The sequence below is a fragment of the Corylus avellana genome, chromosome 11 (assembly GCF_965113065.1).
Source record: "Corylus avellana chromosome 11, dhCorAvel1.hap1.2, whole genome shotgun sequence".
NCBI classification, from domain to species: Eukaryota; Viridiplantae; Streptophyta; class Magnoliopsida; order Fagales; family Betulaceae; genus Corylus; species Corylus avellana.
The window spans coordinates 20,661,835-20,688,287 of NC_142500.1; the positions used below are offsets into that span (position 1 = coordinate 20,661,835).

General features: G+C 38.0%; 2 protein-coding genes across 2 annotated transcripts; both read right to left on the minus strand.

The window, feature by feature from the left end:
- Positions 1–1,780: 1,780 nt before the first annotated feature.
- On the minus strand, positions 1,781–4,065 carry LOC132165776 (uncharacterized). The gene is made up of 6 exons (XM_088511613.1): positions 3,888–4,065; positions 3,343–3,752; positions 2,341–3,141; positions 2,149–2,247; positions 1,984–2,057; positions 1,781–1,883 (listed from the first exon to the last, which is right to left on the minus strand). Exons 1-6 carry the CDS (start codon positions 4,063–4,065, stop codon positions 1,781–1,783), a joined length of 1,665 nt encoding a protein of 554 aa, XP_088367739.1.
- Positions 4,066–8,386: 4,321 nt separating this feature from the next.
- Positions 8,387–24,476, minus strand: LOC132165616 (Homeodomain-like transcriptional regulator). The gene is made up of 17 exons (XM_059576250.2): positions 24,313–24,476; positions 23,694–24,128; positions 21,980–22,038; positions 21,598–21,849; positions 21,397–21,459; positions 21,104–21,317; positions 20,913–21,013; positions 20,078–20,164; positions 19,812–19,943; positions 17,102–17,242; positions 16,411–16,533; positions 15,797–16,255; positions 14,964–15,383; positions 14,160–14,780; positions 10,896–11,000; positions 10,533–10,752; positions 8,387–8,850 (listed from the first exon to the last, which is right to left on the minus strand). Exons 1-17 carry the CDS (start codon positions 24,368–24,370, stop codon positions 8,831–8,833), a joined length of 3,510 nt encoding a protein of 1,169 aa, XP_059432233.2. The 5' UTR covers positions 24,371–24,476; the 3' UTR covers positions 8,387–8,830.
- Positions 24,477–26,453: the final 1,977 nt, after the last annotated feature.

A 26,453-nucleotide genomic window follows, 5' to 3' on the forward strand; every position in this document is an offset into this window, starting at 1 on the left:
TCCGTCAGTCCCAACTAACGGACGTCCACGTCATCGCCACGTAACTACGTTATAATGGCGACATCTGTCACCTGGTTCCACATAAGCTAATAGGTTTCATCTTCCTCCTTCAAACCCGAGCTTCCTTCCTTGTTCGTTTACCCATAAATCGCATGAGCCCTAGACCACGAGCTCCACAATCCGTTCTCTTCCTTCTCCACAATTCGTTCTCTTGCTACTCGAATTGAGCTTCGATCAGTCTCACACGTAGGTACGGTAAGGTCGAGCTCCATTTCCTTCTGTTACCTTCCTTCTTCTTCTTCTTCTTCAACCTAGAGCTACATACCTAGTTATCTTCAAATGACCTGAACCCTAGAATCGAGCTTCAATCTGGTTTGCAGAGGCACGCGTAAGGGTTATCGAACTGTATTCCATCCGTCAACCTTTGAGAACTCGTACTGGAAAGCGCAGAGAAGAAATGTCATCAAGTCGATTACGGGAATCCAAAGGAAAGGAATCTTCTCTCGGCTTGGATAAGGTATCTACTCAAACCAATCAACCAATCTTGAGCTTTAGTTTTTTCGGTGGATTCTGTACCCAAATTTCAGCTTTGCCTTTTTTTGGTGAATACTGTACCGAAATTAAGCTAAGGTTCACGCTATTTTCCTTAGGAGCTAATGAAGTCATCATCTGCATCTGGGTCTTCTTTGGTGGACTGTACTCAGACGTCCTGGGTTTGTTACTGCTCGTTACCTGCACCATTGAAGATATCCTGAACTCCAGAAAACCCTAGAAGGAGATTTTGGGGTTGTGCTACCTATGATTCTAACGTGAGTAGTTTCATTGCACAATGCATATTGGTCTGAAAGTTATTCCTGCATGAAGTGAGTGTAATGGTTGGATTGATATTTTGATATTTTATGTATATACAGAGAAAAGCAGCATGCCAATTTTTCAAATGGATGGACAACCCAATTTGTGAAGGGGGTATGAAAGTTATTCCTACCCTGTTGGATAGGGTGAAAGAGCTGGAGAATGAAAACTGTCAATATTTGGCAATGGTGAAAGACCTTGAGATTGAACGTGATGGCTACATTGCAAGGGTAAATTAGCTAGAGAAGGGGGATGATAGACAATTGGAAATGCTTACGTACTTAGAGAAAGAGAAGAATGTGTATAGGGCAAGAGAGAAATTTCTCATGTTTGGTTTATTATTGTCATGGTTGATGATAATAATGTTGATTGGCATTATTGCACTAAGTAAATGAGTGTTTTGTAATGTATGTATTTATGCAAGTGATTAGTTATAGACACTAAATGTTTTGTCAATACTGTTTCAACTTAATTTGACCAAATTATTGACATTACAAACAGTGGCCATAATTTGAGCATACCATGTATATGCAATCGAAGAAGACCAATTTGGACCATACTCAAACAATGCATATTGGTTTAATTTGAACCACATCCAAATATGCCTATAAATTCGAATTAAACAAGTCCTTCCACATTGTCCATTAACCCAATCCCGACCATATCATGAACATTCCAACTAAACAAGTACTTTCACAATCTATAACACATCATGTACATTCCAACTAAAACGTCCAAATATGCCATAAATTTCAAATAAACAAATAAGTCACAAACTTGCATTAACCCACATTGTCACAAAAAAACACAAAAACCGTAATTCCTATATGCCACATTCACAAAAAACACGCCACATTGTCAATACAATTATGCCACAAACTTCCATTAACCTACATCCAAGTGTGCTCAAAAAAATTACATCTCTATGTCACATTCCAACTACATTCCAATTGCATTCCCTATTGTGTTGCCCTGAATTGTGTTGACTGTGGATGAGGTTGGTGTTGCCCCACTGGCTGTGATGCCTTAGCCTGCACCAACATAGGCAATATAATTAACACTTTGCACACAAATTCTTACTACACAAGAAACAAAACTGATGAACTCACCATTGTTTGTAGCCTAACCGACCTTCTACTTTGTCCACTTGCGGTGGCAGTTGATTGGGGTATGTCAATTGGATGCATTGTTTGTGAGGTACCTCCCTATCACACCATAGAATAAAAAAACATGAATATGGAAAACATTTAAAATATCAAATGTCAAACTACCTTAGAGTATTATGTAGAAACGTACCTCAGTGTCAGTGTTCAGTTGTGGCTTCTTAACCTTCTTTGGGTATATCTTCCTATTTGGATTCTGTGGTCGGGTGCAACTCCTAGCGTTGTGGCCCAGCTGTTTGCAGTTTTCACACCGTACATCATACCCCTTTCGACTCACCTTAACACTTTCACCAGGCTCGTTTTCATCAGCTCATCTTCTTCTCACCTTCTTCAGCCTACCTCGTTGTTTTTTGGGTAAAGGTGGCAGTGTGACTTCGTCATCATTGTTAATAGCCCAATCTTTAGGGTTAGGCATCGGCTCGATGCTATATGCATATGACTTCTTATACGTATCCATTAAGTAGCAGTCACTTACATACTTTTCTGGAGTTTCCCTATTTTGGTAAATTGCACAGCAAGCATGAGGGCATGGAATCCCATTCTTTTGCCACCTACAACATCCACAGGTTCTTGATTTCAAATTGACAACCCTCCTAGCTTCATTTCTGTGGTCAACCTCAAATGTCAAGTCGTTACTCCAGTGGGAGATGTAATTCCTAGCATCTGACTTGTTCCTGTCTAATTTTTTCACAATCTTAGGGCAAATAATATTGGTTGATGTTGCAGCACCATTTCTTTTTTGGCTAATCCGATTCATCAGTTGCCGCCTTATCATCTCCATGCAAGTAAGAATGGGCTGATCTCTAGCTTCAAGTACCCATGCGTTGAAAGTCTCAGCTGTATTGTTCAGAAGTATGTCACTGCAACTGGTCTCCCTAAAAGCATGCCTTGACCACATCTTTGGGTTCACATTGGCAATGTATTCATTGGCTGCAGTATCTATTCCTTTTATCACTGACATGTAGTACTTGAATTGATTTTCATTTGTTGCTCGAGCTGCACCCCACAATGCATCCTTGTACGCTTTGCCCTTGTAACCCTTGTTCTTGAAGTTTGCATGCAAATGTCGAACACATAGCCTGTGTTCCACATCAGGCATCGGGTACTCTATGGCTTCCATCAGCCCCTGTGTAAGAAGATCACAATTTAATCAACACATGTTATTAGCACAATTTAATCAAACATTCATTCAATTAAGATGTTAGGTTGTTACCTTTTGTTTGTTCGACATAAATGACCACGTGTGCTCCCTTGGATTCCCAATATCCTCCAACAAACTGTTCAAAAACCATGTCCATGTGCCTCTACTTTCAGTCTCTCATAAAACATATGCTATTGGGAAGATGTCATTATTCCCATCCCGTGCAATGGCAGCATGTAGCTGCCCACCATGCTGACCTTTCATAAAGCAGGCATCCACACATATCATCGGCCTACATCCAGCCAAGAAACCCCGCTTACAAGCATCTAAGGAAACGTACATCCTTTTGAAGAATAGCCCATTTCTTTGTATGTAAGTTGAGCTACTGGGATTCCACTGACGTAGTGCATTACAATATGCTCTCGTAAGTTTGTATTGCCCATCATCTGATCCGGCTAATAACTTCAATGCCATTCGTTTGGCACGGTGGCAAGCAAGCAAAGTTAGCTCCACATTGTAATCCCTTCGAACCGCCTCTTTCAAAGCACTAGCCTTCCAATTTGGTTGATCTCTGAAGCTATCGATGTATCGGTTTGCTGCCCACTTGATTGACACTCTTTTATTAAAGTAATGACTTCCACAATTATGAACTTTTTCTAATGTCTTTATTTGAAAGTATTTCGTATTACTCTTCCATGATGCATATACTCTTCATCCACATTTTTGCTTACAATAGGCTGAAACACGCTGTTTGTCGTTATGCATGTATGTATAATCGAAGCAATTATGTACTGCATACAACTGTAGTGCCTCTTTAAACTTAGATGGGTTTGCAAATAATTGTCCCACATGTATTTCAACCTTCTCTTTCAGATCATGCACTCCATGCCATTCCGGATACTTTCTCATTTTTCTTTTACTTGTACCTTCAACATTCTCATCAATTTCTATGCTGAGCAGTTCAGGACTTTCCACACCCTCTTCATTCGGCTGTTAGAGTTTGCCCTTTCCAGTGTGAACCTCCTTAGGAGCTGATGATGATGCTTCACCCAATGGCTTGAACCACTTCATTCCAGCCTCCCTTGCCGCCTGTAGAACTTCTTCATTTTTGGGATTGACATAAGCGTCATCCTCCATTCCATCAGTATCTTCAAAATCACTTAATGGAAGAGGTGGGATATCCACTTCATCCTGCTCATCTTCTTCATCTTCATCCTGGTCATCTTCGTTATATCCATGACATAGAGGCTGCCTACGTGTGGAATACCTGGTCGTGGACTGTCTAGTAGTGGACTGCTTGCGTGTGGACTGCCTGGCTATGGACTGCTTGTGTGTGGACTGCCTGGCTATGGACTGCATGGCTGTGGACTGCATCTTACCCTTTTTCTTCTCCCTGGAAGAAGTTTGCTCAACATTCTTTTGCTGCTTCATTTGTTTTTTTATCTCTTTGACATTTTGCTCAACCTTCTCTTTTTTGATATCTTTCATAAGCACCTCTTCATATCCATGATTATCCTCATGATCCACAAACTCATCTCCATCATCTACATGATAACTTATAAAACCATCTGGAACTTCAACAATAGCCCAACTATGTTTGTCTCCATCTTCTTCTACATTGACCATATCTGTTTTTTCTTCAACTTCTCCAACTCCATCCTTTTCACCAACTACAACTCCAACTTCACCTTCCTTTTCACCAACTACAACTCCAACTTCTTCTACAACTCCACCTTCGTTATCACCAACTTCTGTATCTCCATGATCTACAAACACATGCAAGTTTTTGGACTCGCACTCAAACACCCTAAACATCTCTTGGACATGATTTCTCCTTGTAAGTTCAAGAATTTCTTCATAATCATCAACCTTGTAATAGAGAGCAGGCACCTTTCCATATTGATAATCAAGGTATACTTCCACTATGGTTATAATATGTGAGTAGCTTAACACAGAAATATCTAAACCAGGAAAAGTCATCACTTCCCCCCCTACATACTCCATACGTGGTCTACAAAATGAGCTATGATGGTGAATTACGAGATCAATGGATCTTGTAAGTGGTGATCCTGTATCAACAAAATAATGGACATATGAGACACATACAGACCTACGTACCAACTCAAGCTATCATGCACATTGGCCCCCACCCACCAAACAATCCCACATTACAACAGCAACAATAAACAAGTCTTCAAAAGCATATATAAAAGTCTTCAATACCCTACTGACAACCAACACGACAACCATATATTAAAGTTTCCAATGTGAAAAAGGTGAGAACTTTCTACTTGGCTTCAAAACAGACAAAAAGTACTACACTAAGCGACAACTAAAAAAACAGGCAGCCATAAAGTGATAAGTGATTGCAACGTCTCAAACCCATATGCTATATAGTATTAAAAAAACACCCCACTGGTGGGGGATTCAGTTCAGCAAAGCAAAAGTATCCCCTATTTTATTCTCTTAACTTTTTTGCAACAGTACATACCTTCACCTCTCCCATTCCGATTTCTCCGAGGTCGTCCCATTTTGCTCCTCCCGTGTACAAGGTCTCCGCCAACGTGCTAAAATCAGGTCCAACCACGCTGCAAGGTTGATTTCCTTCCCGAACTCGCCCCAACCCAAACTACTAGTCCACACCCAAAATCAAACTCAAACACTTAAACTTTCGCCGATAATACTTCCAATCGTAAGCCAAATTGCAATCGCAATCGAGAATCGACCCACCTAAATGGAAACCCTAGAACAAAAATTTGGGGAAAATACGGTTCTTATGAACCCTAGGCCGACGACGAACGGGAAGAATGGAGAAAATGGGGGAAATGTCGAATTTTTTTAAACTTTTTTGTGATATTATCTAAACGACGTGGATTTTTTTTTTAACTTTTTTGTTTAATTATCTAAACGACGTGGATTTACCTTCTTTTTTTTTTTTATTTCATGGTGGACACGTGTCGAGATATAACTGGCGATGACGTGGACGTCCGTTAGTTGGGATTGACGGAACCTAAAGGAGGTAGTGATTCCGTCTTTTCCCATAGGTTGGGTACTAGATTTGTCATGTTTTAAAACTCAGGGGGGAAAAAATAAAAAAGTGAAAACTCAGGTACCAAAAAAGTTATTAACCCTATAAATTATTCAATAAATTAAGTATTATTAATGTCCGAATCAAATGAGGAAACAAATAATATAAATCAAATTATTATGTATTAATACATTTAGTCAATTTAATATGTATATTAATACGTTTAGGATTCTCAAAAAAAAAAAAAAAAAAAGGACGTCATATATATGACCGGTTTTTTCTTAAAAAACCGGTCATTAATTGCGTTAACTATATTATAATCCATGTATTCTTCTTGTTAATTTTTTTTTTATTATTCATTTTAAATCATATATACTTATAGGAACAAAGATTTAATGTTTTTATTTTATTTTATTTAAAGAGGTGAGATATATTTTGGACAAAGTTTTCCTCCAAACTGGGTTGGAAGAATTTCCTTTAACCTAACCTATAAAAGTGACATGTGTCCCTTAACATGTGAGATGCACATTTTTTTTTAATAGCAAATGCAAAGTTGTAATAAATTTTATTAAAAACTCATGTGCATTTCACATGTTATTAAAAAAAGAGACACATGTCACTTTTATAGACTAGATTGAAGGAAATTTCTTCAACCAAATTTGGAGGAAAACTTTGTCCAATTTATTCCAACTTTGTTCCTGCTATTAAGAAAAACATGTACATTTCACATGTTATTAAAAAAAGGGATACATGTCACTTTTATAGACTAGGCTGAAGGAAATTTCTCCAACCCAGTTTGGAGGAAAACTTTGTCTATATATTTTTATAGGTCTTTTTAACCTATAATGAAAAATGATGTGTTTAAATTTTAAAATTAAATTATAATGAAGAATCTCGCGTATAGTACGGGTTATAAGTTAGTTAGAATTTAATTGTGAAACACAATGACTAAATTGAAATCAAACGAAAACTTAGGGACTAGATATAATTTTCCCTATTATTTGTCTTTCATATGTTCATCCGAGTAGTGGTAACTGTTTCAAATGAAACATGAAACGAACTTGAAATGAAACTTCCATTGACATTTATTTAGCACAGAAAACGTTTATATTCTCACCTAACTTGCGTCCCCAAACTGAAGTAAAAACCAATTAAAATCTTTGCCATTTTCTACACCTGAATATTGTCAGAAGTATTTCTCTGCAAAATAAACAACCATGCAACGCTGGCTTTTAGCCAAGTGGTATACAATATCTTTCATCTTTTCAAAGATGTTCTAGAGACTAGAGTTCAACAGGGCGAGGGCTTATGAGATTTAAGATTCTAAGTAAAGATTTAAAAAGAAAAAAAAAAACCATAAAACCTGTCCCGTTAACATCTTAAAGCGTTAAATCCTGATAGTCATCAATAATTTGAACGGCTGAAATCCAACATCAAAAGGCAAAGGAACATGCTGTGTACTAGAACTTGGATAAGAGGCCGACGTCATTTGCATTTGATAATTTACAGGCAAGAGGGGCTTGGGTTGCTAGGTCTGCTAAAGAAGCAGTCAAGCAGATCACAAGAGTCGAGCAAGGAAACACGAGTACTTCCAAGGCCATTTCCAGTGAGTTCACCCTTCTTTCTTCCATTCGTCTCTGGCTACTTTAATTCTCTTCACCAGTGGCGGAAATTACCCCACCCTTTTTACAATATCTTTTTTTTTTTTGGGACAAATCAGTAATTCATTCAAACCACAGAACAGGTCGTACAATTATCTGCAAAATCAGATATAACAAAGAACCGATAGTACAAAGAACATAGCAGAAACAAAAACTACAATAAGAAGGCAACCAAAGAAACTACAATAAGAAGGCAGCCAAAGCGACAACCTTCATTACGATTTGGCATAAAACAGACTTGGACAAATCGTTAAAATGTTGAGAGAATACCCCGGTAATCGCCAAGTGCTCTGTCCTTACTAGAAAGTAGAAACTGTCATTCTTGACAGCCGTAACAGTAAAAAGAGAGAGAGAGAGAGAGAGAGAATTGGCATTTTTCTTGATCTAGTCATATGAATTTAACATTTTTTTTTTGCAATAACAATAAAAGAAGAAAAAAGGCTACTCTCTACTTCTTTTTAACAGGATACATTGACAATACTTGCAGAAGGAAAAAGATAGTATAAACTAAAGGTACTTACTTTAATCCTCTATTTTTAAGTAGAATGGAAAGCAGGCAGTGGCAATTTTATTCCCTCAATGCCAAAGATTGTAAGAGGCCGCAGAAATCCGTTCTACATATAAGTATAGAATTAAGATGCTCATGATAATAGTTACCAACCAAAAACTTTTGAACTTTCCTGAATATAGCTAATCTAATGCTGTACAACATCCAATCACTCCTACCAGTCTATACAAGTAGGAACCGAGTTGAGAGCAGTACTTTGTACAAGAAAGATATCGCCATCAGCCCTTTCCATTCAGACCCCAAAAAGCATCAGTGATGCCCTCAAAATTCGAAGGCAGTATATCTGTAGCTGTTCTCTGATTAGGCAATAGACATCCGGGTGATAATGAGTAAAACGAGTATGTGAAAGTCCCTCAATGCCTCAAATATGCAGTTACAATTCCTACTTGCATAAGCTCTTTAAGAATAGTGGATTGATTACTTTGAAGCACGCCTACCTGAAAGGAGAAGGAGCATTTTAGCTAACAATCAAAAGTAGATATACTACAAATGAGAACTCACTAATGATGTCCAAGTGCAAAACTAAGCTGCATTATAATTTCAACTTGACAACGTGCAAAACCAAGCTGGCAACTAAGCAGTCCAACCAGCTTAGACCTTTGTAAGCCTTGCTTGCAATTACCTATGTTTCTTTAACAAGTCCAGTCTAAGTCAAGCTATCTCGTACAAAAAGTCTAACTGTTAGTCTTGCTGTTATTGCAGTAAATAAAGCTTACTTCCACTATGATTAAAGAGGATACATAAGTATTCTTTTTCTCTAAAGTGTAGAAGGGGATGCAAGGCAAAGTAATTAGGCAACAGAAAATTACTCCAAAATAGATAAACAAATGGCTTTGGCAATCTCAGTCTAAGAGACAGGGTATAACTTGGTATAGTTCCTGAAGAGAAATTTAAATTAGGAGACTTATTCCTTGCCCGTTCTTTACATAGATTTAATAATAGCAGTTTTTGGAGAAGTAGGAGATCTTTGATTACGAAAGGGACAACACCTTATAAATCTTTCAACCAGGTTGGTTGCTATTCTATCCATCGCCAGCTTGTCAAATAGACAAGTTCCATGCCAGCTAAAATCAACCAAACTAGATCATTTCATAATATATTTGTCCAAACTAACTAATTTAAGGTGCTCATTTTTATTAAGAAAAACTTCACTGAAGACCTCCGAACTTTCAACCGTTTTGAAATACTCCCTAAAACTTCAAAATCTCTTAATTTAGTCCCCTGAACTTTCAATTGCTCTCAATTTGGACCCCTCCGTCAATTTTAGCCGTTAAAAATACAAAAAAAGACCAAAATATCCCTGATTTTTTTTTTTCCTTAAAAAAACGTTATGAAAGTTGAAATTTTATACAAAAGTCAGGGGTATAAACGTCATGTAACGTTTAAAATCTGATGGAGGGGTCCAAATTGAGAGCAATTGAAAGTTCAGGGGACTAAATTGAGAGATTTTGAAGTTTAGAGAGGGTTTATCAAATCGGGTAGAAGTTCAAAGATTTTTAGTGAAGTTTTCCCTTCTTATTACTTCCAATATGAAAAAAATAAGAAAGAAAAATGAAAAGGTCATCAAATTCACAACCCAATTATGAAACCCCTTGCTCCCAATTCATGCCTTGGAATGTGCCATTCTATAGAGGGAGAGAGAGAGGCACTTGCTTTGGCTGTCCCAATTCAGGTTTAAGATCCTGAAATCGATTATCAGAATATTGATTGTATGAAATCAGAAGATCATCACCACCAGGAAGACGGAAAAAACTCAGAACTAATAGCAGAGAAATAGATGATTGATTATACTAACATAAACCATTTCAAACAAACAAGTATCATGAAATCTCCAATGAACAGAAATAGGTTACATCAAGCCCCATTTGTTCAATCAGAAAATTTTATACGCAAAAATTTCCCTGAAGTGAGCTGCAGATTTAATTCTATCATTATTTCTTAAAATCATAGAAAACTTATTCATCAAGCATGGAAAATTGTCTTTTCTTTCCTTTTTATATTTTGATAAGTATAATTAACCTTTTGAAATATTAAGTATGATATTTATTTTTTTACCAAAGTTTTTGCAAGAGATGCTTTTCTAGAAAGTATTTCCAATTTAACGGTAAAGAACCTTCACCTCTGGTACTGATTTCTTGGTTCTTTCCAGAACGAACTCTTTCCAAGTAGGGAGCAATTAAGGAATCCAATCTCACCACCCAAAGTGCAGCCGCAGACGAAGTTTGGGGCATAGATGCAAAGGATGCAATAGTCTCTACAACTACATTATAGGGAACTTGCTGAACACTGCATTCACATAACCAGTTCTCATTGATCGCACCAACAAAATCAGCAAGAACCTGCAAGATTTACAAAGTAGAATGAATAAAAATGTAAAGTTCAGAGAATCAGAGAACAACAACCTGCAAGATTTCCACTGAGAAACTGCTCTTTCTATTTATAGTAAATAATAAATAAAAAATTTATCTGAAGAAAAAAAAACCTGCAAAAGGTCTGACAAAGATGAGGTTCGTCTGAGCCGTTTGACCCATAGATTATGAGCAGACTTTGTCCAAGCACCCACCAAGGCTTCTTCAGGCATAACGGACTGCACATAAAGGAAGTGGTAAGAATGCTATCTGTCACCTATTCTAACAAAAAGCAGATTTTTTTTTTTTTGATAAGTAATCAAAATATCGTTAAAACCGAAAAGCAAACCCAGGTAGAAGTATATAAGAGAAACATCTAACTAGATGGAGAAAAAAGAAAAGAAAAGAAAGAAAATCTTGAAATCTAAGCACCAAAGGAGCTACAAACGCAACTGTCCAAAATTAAAGATTACAAAAGAAAAAGGACTTGAGCTCTTCCCATGTCCTCTTGCGGTCCTCGAAATATTTATAATTTCTTTCTCTCCAAAGGCACCGCATAAGGCAAGAATGCATCATCTTCTGCATAATAACACTCTGAGCGTTACCACCAGTCCACCAACAAGCAAACAAGTCAACTACATGGCTAGGCATAACCCAGGATAACCCAAAGCGATTGAAAAAAAATTCCGTAAGGCACAACAACCTCATAATGGAAAAGAAGATGGTCCATAGGCTCCCAATCCCTCTACACATACGACAACTATTGATCATAATAACATGTCGCTTCCTAAGGTTGTCCATTGTAAGGAGTTTTCCTATGACCGCCGACCAAACAAAAAAAAACCACTCTTAAAGGAACCTTGGACTGTCAAATACTCTTTCATGGAAAAGGAATGCAGGAACATTGTAAAATGAGCTAACAATGAACACCCCTTTTTTAGATGGGCCCTACCAAAGCTTGTCTTCACCTTATATTTGATAAGTTATTGAGATACCATTAAGAGTCTAAGGCGCCCCATGTCACAGCAGGGGTATTCTCGGAGAGTGAAGAACAATATAGGTGCGCAGCTAAATAACAAGATGAACAACTTCGTTGAGGTAGTGGCGGCCACTTCGTTGGCGGGGGTGGAGGGATATTCCGATGTGGTGCTCAATGCGATGGCAGTCGCTCCCACTAAATTTGGAATGCTCCATTAACTTTCGAGGCTACAGGTAGTGGCTATAGTAGGGGCAAAGCCGCAAAGGCAGGGTAGCTTGCGGGTTTATGATTGCCTTGTGAGGAAAGGGTTTTTTTTTTTTGGGTTTCAAGGTTCTGTATTGAGGACTCAGGGTATTTTGAGTTTCAGGGCTCTTTGATTGGGGTCTTTTTTTGTGGGCTCGTAGGTTTTCATGTGTACTCTTCCTGTGTACTTAGGGGTGTCTAACGCTTTTTGATATATACAACATTACTTATAAAAAAAAAAAAAAAAAGAGCGTAAGGCGCTCATGTACACAAAAAGTATATGCTTGTCTTCACCTTCCTTCTCACTCTATAGGAATACAACACATTGAAGAACGAAGCAAAGACATTCATCTCTCAAACGTGACCCGCTTTAATAAAGCTTATGTTCCACCGAAGGGAACCACTAGAAAGCTCGAAATGAACTGCTACAAAAGCATCCTTCGCACAAACAATGTTATATAAATCCGGAAAAGCTTCCTTAAGGGGCTTCTCCCCGTACCACACATCATGTCGGAATCTAATTTTGGAGTCATCTCTCAGCTTAAATCTGGTATGACTAGAAAACATTCTCCAACCATTCCTAATATTCTTCCATAACTCTACCCTATATGCCCATGGGGCTCAATAAAACACCACTCACCCCACGAACTGCCAAATTTAGGATCCACCACAACTTTCCACCAAGCCTCTCTCTCATGCACATAGCGCCATAACCATTTCCCTAAAAAAGCATGATTAAACATCCTCAAGTTTGGAACTACCAACCCTTCCTTAGAGATTGGAGAGCAAACTTTGGACCAGCTAATTAGGCGAAATTTGAACTCTTCACCTATCCCACCCCATAAGAAATCTCGATGAAGCTTCTATATGTGGTTTGCAACACCAATAGGAATGGGAAAACGAGACATGAAGTACGTAGATAAATTGGAAAGGGTGCTCTTTATGAGGGTAACCTTGCCACCTTTAAACAAATATATCATTTTCTAACTAGCTAACCGATGCTCTATCTTTTCAAAAACACCATCCCATATAGATGTGGCCTTGTAGGAGGCCCCCAAGGGAAGACCGAGATACTTCAAAGCCAACGAAGAGACCCCACAGCCCAAAATGCCAGCCAACCCATCCACATTAACAACATTACCCAAAGGAACCAACATGTGGGTAATGTACAGCATGTGGGCATGTGTGAAAACATTTGGTGAAAACATTTTTTTGATAAGTAAAATAATAACTTATAATTGGTGAAAACATATAATTGCAAAAATAATGTACACCATGTGGGTATGTGTGAGAGGTACCCATTTACTGGTATTACAACATGCAATAACATTTCACATGCACAATGTTTTCACAAAGTTACCATTAGCTTAATTGCAAAAGTCATAAGCCTAAAAACAATTTAGGCTTATCCCAACTATTTACAGTTGGCTACAACAATCCCAACTTACAAAGAATGGCAAAACAATGCTAATTCACCCTTCCAGCCTACTTAACGCTATATTCTTCCTCTGATCATATTTATATGTTGATCAAGAATCAAAGTATCGGAACCATAAAATCTTAGGCCTTAAATTTTAAAGGTAATCAACCACAAGTCCAAAAGCACTACTCTATTTAGTTTATATATCCACTTGCAAAGCACACAACAACCTAAGCATGCACTTCTCAACAATCCCACCACTCTAAACCCCAAGGGGCAGCTTAATCGGCTAAGGACCACGCATTGTGAAGTAGAGACCACTAGTTTGATTTTCTCGTTCCCCCTCCCCTTGGCCCAATTACTTATCAAAAGAAAAAAAGGAACATTTCCACCACTCCTATCTTCAACTTATTCGGTGTCATAATTTCCATTACTAAAAAATTAAAAGTATAGGAAAGTAAAAAGAACTCTAAATTTCTTTATATCTATCAAGGTCACTACGACCTCGTCATTAATGCAATACCAACTATGAGGAGGCCCCCTTCTCTTGATATTTTGCCAAGTTCCTTAGAAAGAGCGTGTTTAACTTAAACCTTTTGATCTCAAGGCATTTGATCAGTACTCGGAAAAAAAAAAAGAAAAAAGAAAGATATAGTAGATACATGCACAAACTCACAAACAGATAATAAGGGCGTGTGTGCGCACGCAATGTGCATATAAAATCATATACAAAACTAATAAAAAGTGATAGCCTACCTCAATTGCATGAATTGCAGCTTTAAGTGACTGAATCTGTGATGATAAGACTTTATACTGTGGGAACATGATATTAGAATCTTCTTTCTCCCTACATGTGGCCGCATGGATGGCGTATCTTTCTTCTAAATCAAAATCTAGCTCAAATGTGGTGTGGCAAATCCTACAGTGCTTCTCATCTCTCCAATACAGATCATGACAACTTTCACATCTAGCAAGTGAATCAAGATAAGATTTTTTACCATATTTTACAGCATTAAGATTTGAGTAAAAAGAATTCCATATCCATGAATCAAACGCTTGTAGATGGCTCCATCTTTCTTGTTCTTCTTCTCTCTTTGTTCCAACATCAAGAACAACCCCAGATGAAGGCAAAGAATCTTCTGCAGTCTCTATCAGGCTTAGGTTATTGTCTACAACAGATACAGGAGAACAACTATCCTCTCTGACCATATCCAGCTCAGATTGAATGGACTGTGTTAAATGCCTTGTTCCAGCACTGTTTAACACTCTATTTGACATTGCTTGGCAGAGAAATGATTGCCGCTTCTCTAAAGATTCAATAAGTAGAGCCTCCCGCTTACCTCTGTCATCTAAAACTGACAACAAGGTGCAGAAATCCTGCATTTGGTTGAAGCAAACACAAGCAAATAATGACAGTTAGTGACGAGTAGAAGAATCACATCACACCATATAGAAAAGGCTGAGAAACATGTTTTACTTCACTTCAAAGTTTCCTAGCTGTCTAATAAATAAAATTCTCAAGCAAGGGCTATGCACTATATCCAAGGTTCAGAAGAATACCTCTACAGTGTCAATCACTTCCCAATGACCATCTTCAGAAGATTCAAAATAGACCCTATTATGGCCGGGATCATATGCATTGCAAGGGCCCAAGAAAAGCCAGTATCTATTGTACCTACGATCAGACCCCAAAAACACAGATTGCATGGGATGTGAAACAAAATCAACTTCTTTTTCTTTTACATTTTCTCCTTTGCCAGAGGATATCTCCTTCACATATAACTTTGCCATTGACACTGACGAATCAACCGGATGAAACCTCAAAAACGAGTATACTTCTTTTAAACCATGTGTTTGTACAGCATAGCCCCAGGGTGGCCAAGCTAAGCTATGTTGGCTGGCTGATGACCTCTTTAATTTTGCTCCAGAACCATAATGATGGATGTTAGGAACACAATCAGCAGTAGTTTGTGTAGGATCCTATAAAAAAATTAGCTAAATAAGTTTCAAACAGTTAATCATAGAATGAAATAATCATGAAAGTGAACAATCTGATGAATTATCTGGCATTCCAAATACTTTTTAAAATCATAGCTGCAATGAATATCATGGAAACAATCAATTGCTCACATGAAAAGTGAAATCATAGGTGTTAATTTAAAGACTTATATTATGCACACAAATATAAACCTGCAAATAACTGAATAATGGAAGACCAAGTAATTTAATGAAGAAAGCACAGTTGTTAAATGAACAATGACAATCCCAAATTGACGGATCTACCAAATCATCATATTCATTTGATATTCACAAATATTATCAGATAATATAAAACTGGTTTAACATTCACTGTAGAATGATATTGTAGGAAGCATGCTAAAATGATCTATTACCTCCACTCTTATACTGGATCCTGCATGAAGAAGATCAGTTAGAGCTGCTAAAGCATTCAACTTCTCCTCAAGGCTTAAATCTGAATATTCACCTTCCATCAATCCTAACAACCATACTTCTCCCGGATGGCTTTCATCGATTTCATTGTATACAGTTGGCATGTTACTTTGACTTTTACAACAATTCAGATCCATGACTTTTCTTATATTAGAATTTCCTGATTCACAACCAGAATCATCGCTGCTGCTATATGGGCCATTGTCATTAGGATCATCATCAACGCTTCCAGAGTCCTCAGTATCCGAATGACATTCGTCAACTTCCTTTGCAACAGAGTTAATACGTAGACGATAAGCAGCCGATGAAATCTTTTCAAATAAAGTGATGTCACTTGAAAGAGTTGAACATATTAACGACTCTAGTTCCTCTGTTGTGCTGGCAAGGTTCAATTCAACAATCTTCAAAACAAAATCAAAGTTTATTGTTAATATATCTCGCAAGTGATACTTATTTGGTATCATGTTCACAGTAACAATGATCATAGTGAGAATCACACCAACATGGTCAACATCCTTCCCACCAAACAAGAGAACTCCATATTCTAGTAACTTACCTGCAATGACTTTGTCAATTCTGAAACTTTCAACCCATTATTTCCTCGGTCTGTCAAAATTTTAAACAATTCACACTTCAAAGTACCAGGACGTAGACCGTACTTCACCATGAGGTTCATTTCCTGGATAACAGAAACATGGAATATGAGATTTCAAAATTAAGATCTCAGACCTATCAAAGATCTATGAGCACACAAAGAAAGTTATTTCAAATAAAAAGTAGAACCGCCAATTGAATTTTTTTAAAAAAAATTCTTACTACAGCTTTTATGAACATTAAAGCAACATTCCATAGGTAAGAAGTTTATCAAAATCTACATGCGTTGACTTGAGCTTCTAAATATATCTATGCATACACATCCACCCACCACAACAAACAAGCAAATAGTCAAAACAAAAATTAGTAAGTCCTACAGAACGAATCTGATATCCTAAAAGCAGCAAGCTTTGGATATGTGGACAGTTGCTTATGTGTCTCCTTTGACGATTAGTTTTAGTGATTTCCTTATTTTGTTTGCTAAATCTAGTTAGGAGTTTACTTAGGGGCGCCTTACGCTTTCAATGATATTTGTCGATTACTTAAAAAAATATATATATCTTAGCAGAAATTCTCATTTTATCAGAAACATATGCTAAAATATGAAGCATAGTAAAATCAGGTGCAATGCCAAGAGTTAATAATTTGAATACCTTGCTAAGGGCTTCCCTCCGCATTGCACCTTGCTTTGAACCAAAACCAGCTGCAACCAAAACTTGACGCAATATTTCTGTCCATGTTAGTGGGTTTAAGGAAATCTTCCAGAACTCCAAAACAACTTTTTGATTTTCAACCTGCCAAATAATCAAAAGAAATACAAAAGTATAGAGAGCTGCCATTTAATTTTTCATTATTAAAGGAAAAATAAGCTAGCAACTTGGAATGAAAGAAAAAAAAAAACAAAACAAAACTCCACAAAGCACTACAATTAAATATCTCAACCTTCCAAAATCTATTGAGTCATCATCTTAGAAAAATTTCCAAATAGCTGTTCCTTGTCCAGACAGAATATTGGGGAAAAGTTGGTAATATCATTATAATCCATTTGGAAACCACCGCCCCACAAAGAGCACGTGAATGTTTCAGAGGCGTATGGAGTGCTTGCTAATAGGCAGGACATATACTTATGAAAGAAGATTCTCTAAAAAGCTAAAGTATTAGGCCCTTTATTAGGTATTTAGAGTGTGGGGTTTGCTGTAATCTGGAAAGTGAACTCATCTAATATGAGTTTTTTCTTTTGATAAATAATTTCATTATCATTAAATAGTGTAAAGGAGCGCAGCCCTAGTATATAGGGAGTATACAAGAGAACCCATACTCTAAAGAAAAAGAACACAAATTCAAAAAAATCTGCAAAACTATGAACAAGCAAACTATGCTGAACATATATCCAAGTATACAAAGTGTTGATCACAATCTTCCTCAACTCTGTCACCGAAGCCTCAACGTCTTTAAATTTTCAAGCATTCATTTCTTGCCAAAGACACCACATTAAGCACAATGGAGCCAACCTCCAAACTCCGATCATTCTACCCCACCCAACCTATCCTCTCCAACTAACCAACAAATCTATCACCCTTCTAGGCATGATCATCTAATATGAGTTTCTATCTTCTTTTCACCATTATTTCATTTTTGGATGAAAGATATCTCCAGATTTGTTAGCTTGCCGAGATTTATATAGTGTTTTGTGAAAAAGACATTTCAGCTGTCACACAAGTTGCATAATCACCTGCTATTAATATCCATGCATACAAATTTGAGCATTTATAAATACATCTGGCTCCCTTTCATTCTGGTGGAGGACATGAAGAGCTCGAATTAACAAGTGGCTTGGACGGGCCAGCACTGGGCTTTGGCTCAACACCACAAAGACAACTTTATAACCCTGATCATCTAGACCTTGGCCTAGATCTAGACAAGCTAAGCGTCAAGTCACATCCTCATTAATATGCTTCAATGTCTCTTTAAGGGTGCAGAAATCAAGACTTTCACCAAACCTTCCTTCCATTCTTGGTCAGACTCCACCAGCATAGATCCCTAGACTTCCTCCACACCTAGACTCACCTGTAGACGGCAACCGCCTAGTCGCTGTCTATCCCATCAGGCCAACCATTTTGGCTTTCCCATAATCGCCCTTCAACAAAGAGGAGACTGTTGAAGACTTCAACACCACTACAAATGGCCTCTTCCCCCCTTTGCCTGAGATGTCAGCGTTGGCAAAGGCTTACTCTTACCCACACAAAGTGATGAACTAGCGGCAAAAATGGCTGGAAAAAATTAACTACCCAGCGTAGCTCTGCCTCAAACGTCTTCAACCCTTCGCCATTTCTCCCTTCAAACACTAGGATATGACCCCTCTGTCAACTTCCTCTGTGCCCCTCCACGGCCAAGAAACACCCAGTGTTGGGCGAGGATAGTAGGGAGCCATCTCTGAAAAGTCTCCAAAACACTGAGTTGTAGAAATTCCTCTAGGTGGCCAAGAACAAGTATCAAACATAACCCCTGCATTGTTCATGAATCAGAACCCCAATAGATTTACCCTCCGCCGCCAACTCAAATGTTTTGGATTCAATTGAACACCACCTTAACAACCCCATAACTCTAATCCGCTCTCAACTCAAGACACCTAATGCAGAGTGAAAAAGAATTAAACTCTAACAACAGTCAACGGTTGCGCCTACATGCGCTATCGAGGGCAGTTGGGTGGCATACCTAGAGAGGAAAGAGTTTTGGCTCATAATAAGACCAAACATGTGGTTTAGATACACATGTTTGCAACTCCTCAAAACAATAGTTTATCACCTCTCTATGGTTCAATTTATTCATTGTATTTGCACCTTGCATTACAGACTTTTTTATTGTCTTTGATTATGTGATGTCCCCAAGCCAAGTCAACCAAAGTTAACTATTTTGACTGAATGTTTGCTACCCACATCTCAATAGACAGACTAGAAACTAAAATAGCGACAAAAGATTTGGGGAAAACTTACATAAAATAATGGTCTTGAAAACAATTTCAACAAGTTTATTTTTGTAACTACAGAAAAGAAGTGTAATCCAAGTAAGAATACATACAACATTTCTACAGAGTGGTTTTCTACATGAAAATTTAGAAATCCTCATTCAGACAACAGCTATGTACTACAGGTGATACATGCCCAGCCCTTTTCACATCCTAATGGCAGGGTAGGTCCAAATCATTTAGTCCATAATATAATCAAGTCATGCCAATTCCACTTTGGTTATTTTTGTTTCCTGTCCTAAGATAATACAAGTGTACATAACAATTACAAATATAACAAAGTTAGTTTTGATTGAGTTAATTTCTAACTGTTGTGACCTGCATGGTTTTATACTCACCGAGTGAAGTAATGCAAGAAAATTGCAAGATTTTGTCAAACGAGGGGAAAAACCACTATTAAGCTCTGTCTCCACATCTGATATAAGAAGCTTAAGAAGGGCCACATGAATTTTTCCAAGTAACAATGAATCCTGAAAGGAATGCATAGAATTGAGAAAGATGAAACCAACAAAAGGTAATAAAATGATGTCACCCACATGGTAAGTTAAGAGACACGTATGAAAAAGTTCAAATATGCAAAGTTGGATTAGATATGAGATGTAACCTTATAGTGAAATGCTTGAGCAAACTCATCAAGAGTGAAGGGGCATATATCAACCGCAACAGCATAAGTATAAAGGAAATGGAAAACCTGCCCAAAGAAAGTCAGCCCTATGTCTTAGCATGATGATTTAACATGTAATAATCACAATAAAGAACCCAACATACAATCATCATTAAATCCTACAGGGAAAAAATGCAAGTAATCAAGAAAGAACATATTTTTTCACTAATTAGTTTTTCAGACAAAACGACATATGGGCATGTCTTAGTCCTGCAACACACGATGAGGAGAGTCTAGAGAAGCATATGATAAAAAGAGAGGTGACTATATGACCTTAGATAGGATGGCCAGGCCAAAAAAGATAAATATAGCAGAACAAAATTACTTGATAAAGGATTCACAGAGGCAATCCCAATTAGTTGGGTTTAATGCTTGGTCCTAAATTAATATTTAATTATAAGTCCTGCAACACAACTTTCTAAACTAGATTAATAATGATCAAAAGCTAATGCAATTCAAATATTCCAATAGATATACTCATCAAAATATCAAATAAAGGGTAGGGAGCCAATGAACTTTTCAGCATATAGCATGTCCCAGGCAAGGGTCCTGTAAGTCTATAAAAACAGTCAAGTAACCATCTATAACTATTAAACTTACCAGGTTAGCACATGAAATGTATCTGGCCTTTCATAAAATCATACATAAGAAATTCAAACGGACACTATAGAAAGGTTAGTGCAAGAGAATCAGAGCATGAGGTTTCTTTGGCATATGATATATGTTGCATTGACAGATCAAAATAAGGCCATAACTAATTTTGAACCCTAATTACCTTAAATAATTTCTTGACAATCTCTGGAGAAGAATCCCAAGGTTGCATACACAATGGTTGCTTCATCTTAACAGAATTTGGAGGAAACTTAGCCAGGAGATCTGAAAAATTAAGAAAGTTCTTGATACACAACTTCAAATAATGCATTTAACAGTATAGACAAACTTTCAGATTCTTCCTCCACAACCAACCTTTGCAAAGTGAACAACCATGTAGACCATTGGCAGTAAAATGATCTGAACACCTCAGCAGAATTGGTCCTTGTAAGTCTTGCATCTCCAGCTCTTCATCATCCACCAGCATTGTAACCTGATCAAGGTATTCTTGAGATATTTCTCCTTCCAAAGCAAGTTCGCATTTTCCTTTATCTGGCTGCTTCTGATGCTCATCCCTGTTAGATTCCACCTGGCATATAACAACATATTATATGTTGCCACAGCTAATAACTGAAAGCACACAAATGCAATAACAACTTACTACATACCTCTGTTCTTCTGATGGATTGTTTCCTCTTATCTTGTGATTTATTTCTAAACCTTCCCTGTTTCTAAATACATGACCAACTGTCAGCAAACTTTCTAAAGCGACCATTATAATCAATTTATAAGATGATCAGTCTGCAGATACTAGCTCATACAGAAGGTAAATGAATAAAAAATCATGAAATGAAGCGTAAACAACTTACAGCCACAGTAACTTGTTGTCGTGGCCTTTTCTCCCGAAGTTGTGGTTTTTTTCGTGATATAGAAGTTGAGACTAGAGATACAGATAAACAAGCTACTTCCTTGCCACCAAAATCGGCACCAGTAGGGAAATCTCCACCATCAGGATTAGTAGCCCGCCAAACTGTCATCAAACCTTTCCCAATACCATGTTTCTTCACCGGAGCACTCTTTTTGTGTGAAACCTGATGACTTAAGATGGCATGCTCGGAAACCTTTGAAAAAATAAGGCCACAAAGTTTAGGTGAAAATTAAAAAAGTGGTCTAATGAGAGCAGTTTAAGATAGAAATAAGTAGGTCATAACAACTTTCCGAATATGGGAAGTAGAAATCCTTCTCAAGTACCTTTCTTCTTTTGTCTGCTCTTTGGTTGTCTTCACAACATGAATGAGAATTTTTAGCATCTAAACAAGAAAGTACGTAAGTGTGAAATGGTATTATAAAAATATTAAGTACAAAGCAAATAAAGATTACAAGAGAGAGAGAGAGAGAGAGAGAGAAGAAAAAATGGGAGAAAACCACTATGACCATTCTCCCATTACCCAATACACTTTTTTCTTTTATAAGTAACTAACTTATTAGAAAATTTCAAAGGGACTGCAAACAGTGACATAAAGTGTACCAAAAAAAAAAAAAAAAACCCTAAAATAACTTCTAAGCACAAGTGCTTGTGGAAAAGATGTAAAAATCAGGAAAAGAAAATCCACCCTGACAAGCAAGGCGTAATGTTTTTCAGGGAAAGGAAACTTAATCTTAAGTTCTCCTAACACATTTCAGAAGGAACCAACTAAAACCTAAAGAGAGTAAAGACTAAAGAACAGAGATCCCTAGCAACCAAACACCCCATGCCTTTTACAGGTATAACACCAGTTGACCAAATTCTCTTCATTTTGATCAAGTTATCAACTCTAAGGATCCTCTGAAGTGTTCTCCAAGCAAAGAAAGCACCCTTTGTAGAAGCAAAAGTATGCTAAATCTCTTTCCAAGGAAAATTTCTGTGGTGCTGTCCCACATGAGCCTTACCAAATGAGCTCACATCACGTCAAAACTTTCTTCTGTAGTGCTCCACCAAACCAACTTTGTCTCCCCTTATCCCCTCAACCTTAGACCTATATAGGGGCTCGAAGAAAAATCATGGAAACCAGCCAACTTAAGTGGTCTACAAGCTTTAGGATACTGATGCATAACCCCATAACCCAATACCAGAGTTACTAGAACTGCAAACCCAACTTGTATGTCCCAGTTCATGGTGCATCCACAACCCAGTTCCAAAAACTTGAGGCCCAAACTCCAACCATCAGTTGTAATTGCTATCAACTGCTGAATAAAGAAGGGATATTTGGCTTGGAAAACCTTTTAACATGCGGGCAAGATTAAAGAAGAAAAGAAGAGTGAAAGAAATCACAAAGAGAAGATTTTGACATCCAATTGATGCGCCAGTCCTAGGAATGGTTTTTACATATTCAGCTATTCCATCTCTGCCCCTTCCCCTCTTTCCTATATATATTGCTCAGGAAAAAAAAAAAAAAAATCTATTCCATCTCTGAGTGCTTATGATCTCAGGTTAGTGTCTGTCAGAAGATTCATCTAGTGTTGATGTATTCAATGTGTTGTGCACCCATCAATTCATACTCAAAAGGAATTTTCCAAATCATCCCATGATCTTGCACAAGGATGAGGTCTGAGAAGATTTGAAACACATAAAAAAATATAGTGGAATAGGTATTATTCGTTTCACCTAGTTCCGTGCCGTGTCATACATGTGGAAATGCTTAGTCGCTGGGTAAGCAAGAGCTGAGCTTAAAGATATGTTTCATGGTAACCGTGCCTCCCTAATCCCAATAGAAACACAGAAATCTTGGCAAGCTCAATTTTACAAGCATCAAGAATCCATACGACGACACTCTAATAATACTTTCCTTATGAATTTCAACTTCCATAGTCAGGCAGAACAAGAAAATCCAAGAAAATCATCGATCAAAATTATGAATAAACAAAAACTACCTGTCACACAACCAGCTTTTATCATACACACAAAGCAAAGTATCTGGAGTATTACCTGTAAGACAGCAAAATGCCCCAGATGGAAGAGAGTCGAATTCCACACCAAGGGGAGGACCATCCTTGCGGAACACCTTCTTCAGAATGTGGTCAGGAGTTAACAAATCCTGAAGAAGAAATAGTTTTTTCTTTCTCTTACCATTCCGGTTATCGGCCATAGATGGGCGCTTGGATATTGAAGACGAATGAGTCTTGGGGTAACGCATCGAGGGATCTCCTGTAAGTACCTTTCTAGCAGCTATAATGCCCGATCCATTCCTTCTAGTAAGAATCGGACGTTTCTTACTCCAAGTCGAATGTGATGGCACAATAATTCCATTTTCTCTTTTATCCCTCCTCCTCTTCTCAACAAACCACCCCCGGACCTGCTTGTATGTCAATCCCAAAGAAGAGGCATGGTCTTCCATTACCTCTTTTGTAGGATACTTATTCTCTGCATCAAAAAACATTATGTTAGGACGTCTGACAAACAAAGAATGCAGTAGGCATAATTAAAGGAAAATGTCACAATATTATTAAAGATGGGGGGGGGGGGGGGGGGGTGGGGGGTGGGGTGGGGCAGAGGGCGAGAGAGCGAGAGAGGTTATGATGATGAAATGGTGGGTGGATACAGATACCTGCGTACAGCTGTTCAAGGGATTGAAGTTGTGACGGCGTTTTCCTTTTCATTTCCATCTTCTTCTTCTTCTTCTTATTCGGGAAACCCAACCACTGTCTCGCTCAATTTGCCAGATTCACAGTAAGTTTTTCCATAACAAAGTGTGATATAGGAAAATATGAGGGCGTATATGCAGACAATCCTGCAGTAGGAATAGTAGATAATAAGCCCCCACTCTTTCAGTCTGTCTGCAAATGAACCGCAGAGAGCGAACGCCCGAGCAAGACTCGCTCGCTGCTATTGGGCATAAATCAGAAAAGAGACTCTGGAATTGAGAGGAGTGAGAGATAGCAGATAATGAAATGGGGAGAGTGGAGTGAGGAGAGAGATAAAGAGAAAGTAGGGTTTTGGGTTTTACCAAAAAAAAAAAAAAAAAAATCTTCTGAAATGAACTTTCACTCCTCTCCTGGCCATTGGGGCCTCGTCGGTTTTTTTTTTTTTTTTTTTTTTTTCTTCTTTGGTGATCTTTTTGCCCCTTTTTGGGCTTGAGCTAACGGTACAAAGGTAATGGACCTGAGGTAATCCACTGTACCAAGTTAACAACAGTGAATATTAAATAAGAAAGACACTAGATTTATAATTTGATTTAGTCTCTTTATGGGCTTGGGCCAGATCCCTTTAGAATGGGCCTCTTGTCCAGGTGCAATGAGTTTGCTCGGGTCCATCAATTTTTCTTATCAGTATATTTTTTTTTCTCTAGCATGCCCACCCTTTATTTGTTTGAGAGTTTGAGAGTTTGAGACTTTGAGTGATACTTCTACGGGGATGTAGTATAATTTTTTTTTTTTTCCTTTTTCTTTTTCTTTCACCTTCAGTTTAATACAACTTAAGAAAATAAAACGAAAACATCACATTCATACATGTGAAGTGAGATTTTTTAAATTTTAGTAGATTTATGTGATCTAGTGTATTTGTTTTCTTTTCTTATATATATATATATATATATATATATATATATATATATTTATTTTATTTTTTGAAAAATAAGACTCATTTCATTGATTACGAAGACCCTTGCTCAGCAAGGACATTGGCATGAATACAATCTGGATAATCCCTGATCCACAGGGTCTCTTCCTTAAGTAGAATTGCCACCTTGGCTAATCTGTGAGCCGTGTCATTAGCTTGTCGAGCCACATGTCGAACGTGCCATTCGCGGTGCTGGAGTAGATTCCGCCTTGCTGCAGCAGTTAACATGCAGTAAACCCCTTTCCATGAACTCTCCCGTTGCAAAGCTTGGGTAATTTCCTTTGCATCACCTTCGAGAATGAGGTGTCCCACTTCCATCTTCTTGCTAATCTCTGTGGCATACTAGGCTGCCATGGCCTCCGCAGTTGAAGGTTCCATAGCCGTCGATTTATAAGTGTAGAAAGAGGCAAGCACCGCACCTCTGTGGTCCCGAAGCACCACGCCCACTCCCGTGATGTTCTGCTCCTTAGAAATTGCAGCATCCCAATTTGCTTTGATAAAGTGCTGTGGTTTTTCCCATCTTGCCTTCCGGGGAATCGGAATTGCAGAGGGGGGTTCTCTGCCCAGTGTGGCTAGGGCTCTCTCAAGATTTTTAATTTGCTCTTGTGCCTGCTACATAAGTGAGACCGGAGACATCAACTCACCACCGTGGACAACATGGTTTCTTCTAAACCACAACAGGCATGCCACTGTGGTGAATAGTTGAAACGTGTCCTCTTCCAGCCGTTCTATAAGCCACAAGAAGAGCTCCTTAAAATTGATGTCGTCGCTTGTGCATTTGTGCAGTGCCTTTGGACCCTCCAGCCATACATCCCTGGCCGATTGGCAATGCCACAGGAGATGTCCCACCGTTTCTTCATATAAGCCACATAAGGGACAGAGTGAGTCCGAGATAAGGTGACACCATTTGAGGTTTGCTTGTGTGGGCAAAACATTGTGGCACGCTTTCCACATAAACAGTTGTTGAGCTGGTGGTCCCCGTGTCTTCCATATTTGCCTCCATAGCTCATTGTTTGACCCTGAGTCCGAGCATGAACCTGCGCTCTTCTCCATTATCTCCTTCCCCTTGTGATAGCCACTCCTAACAGAGTAAATCACATTCTTAGTTCCCTCCCATACAAGTTGATCATC

Coding starts and splice junctions, on each gene's coding strand:
- LOC132165776 (XM_088511613.1), bottom strand. CDS start 4,065: ATGAGAAAGTATCCGGAATGGCATGGAGTGCATGATCTGAAAGAGAAG. Junction 3,753..3,887: donor ACAGCGTGTTTCAGCCTATT/GTAAGCAAAAAT, acceptor TCAAGTGGGCAG/CAAACCGATACATCGATAGC. Junction 3,142..3,342: donor ACATCTTCCCAATAGCATAT/GTTTTATGAGAG, acceptor CTTCTTACACAG/GGGCTGATGGAAGCCATAGA.
- LOC132165616 (XM_059576250.2), bottom strand. CDS start 24,370: ATGGAAATGAAAAGGAAAACGCCGTCACAACTTCAATCCCTTGAACAG. Junction 22,039..23,693: donor GGCATTTTGCTGTCTTACAG/GTAATACTCCAG, acceptor TTTCTTGTTTAG/ATGCTAAAAATTCTCATTCA. Junction 19,944..20,077: donor CTCAAGCATTTCACTATAAG/GTTACATCTCAT, acceptor CATTCCTTTCAG/GATTCATTGTTACTTGGAAA.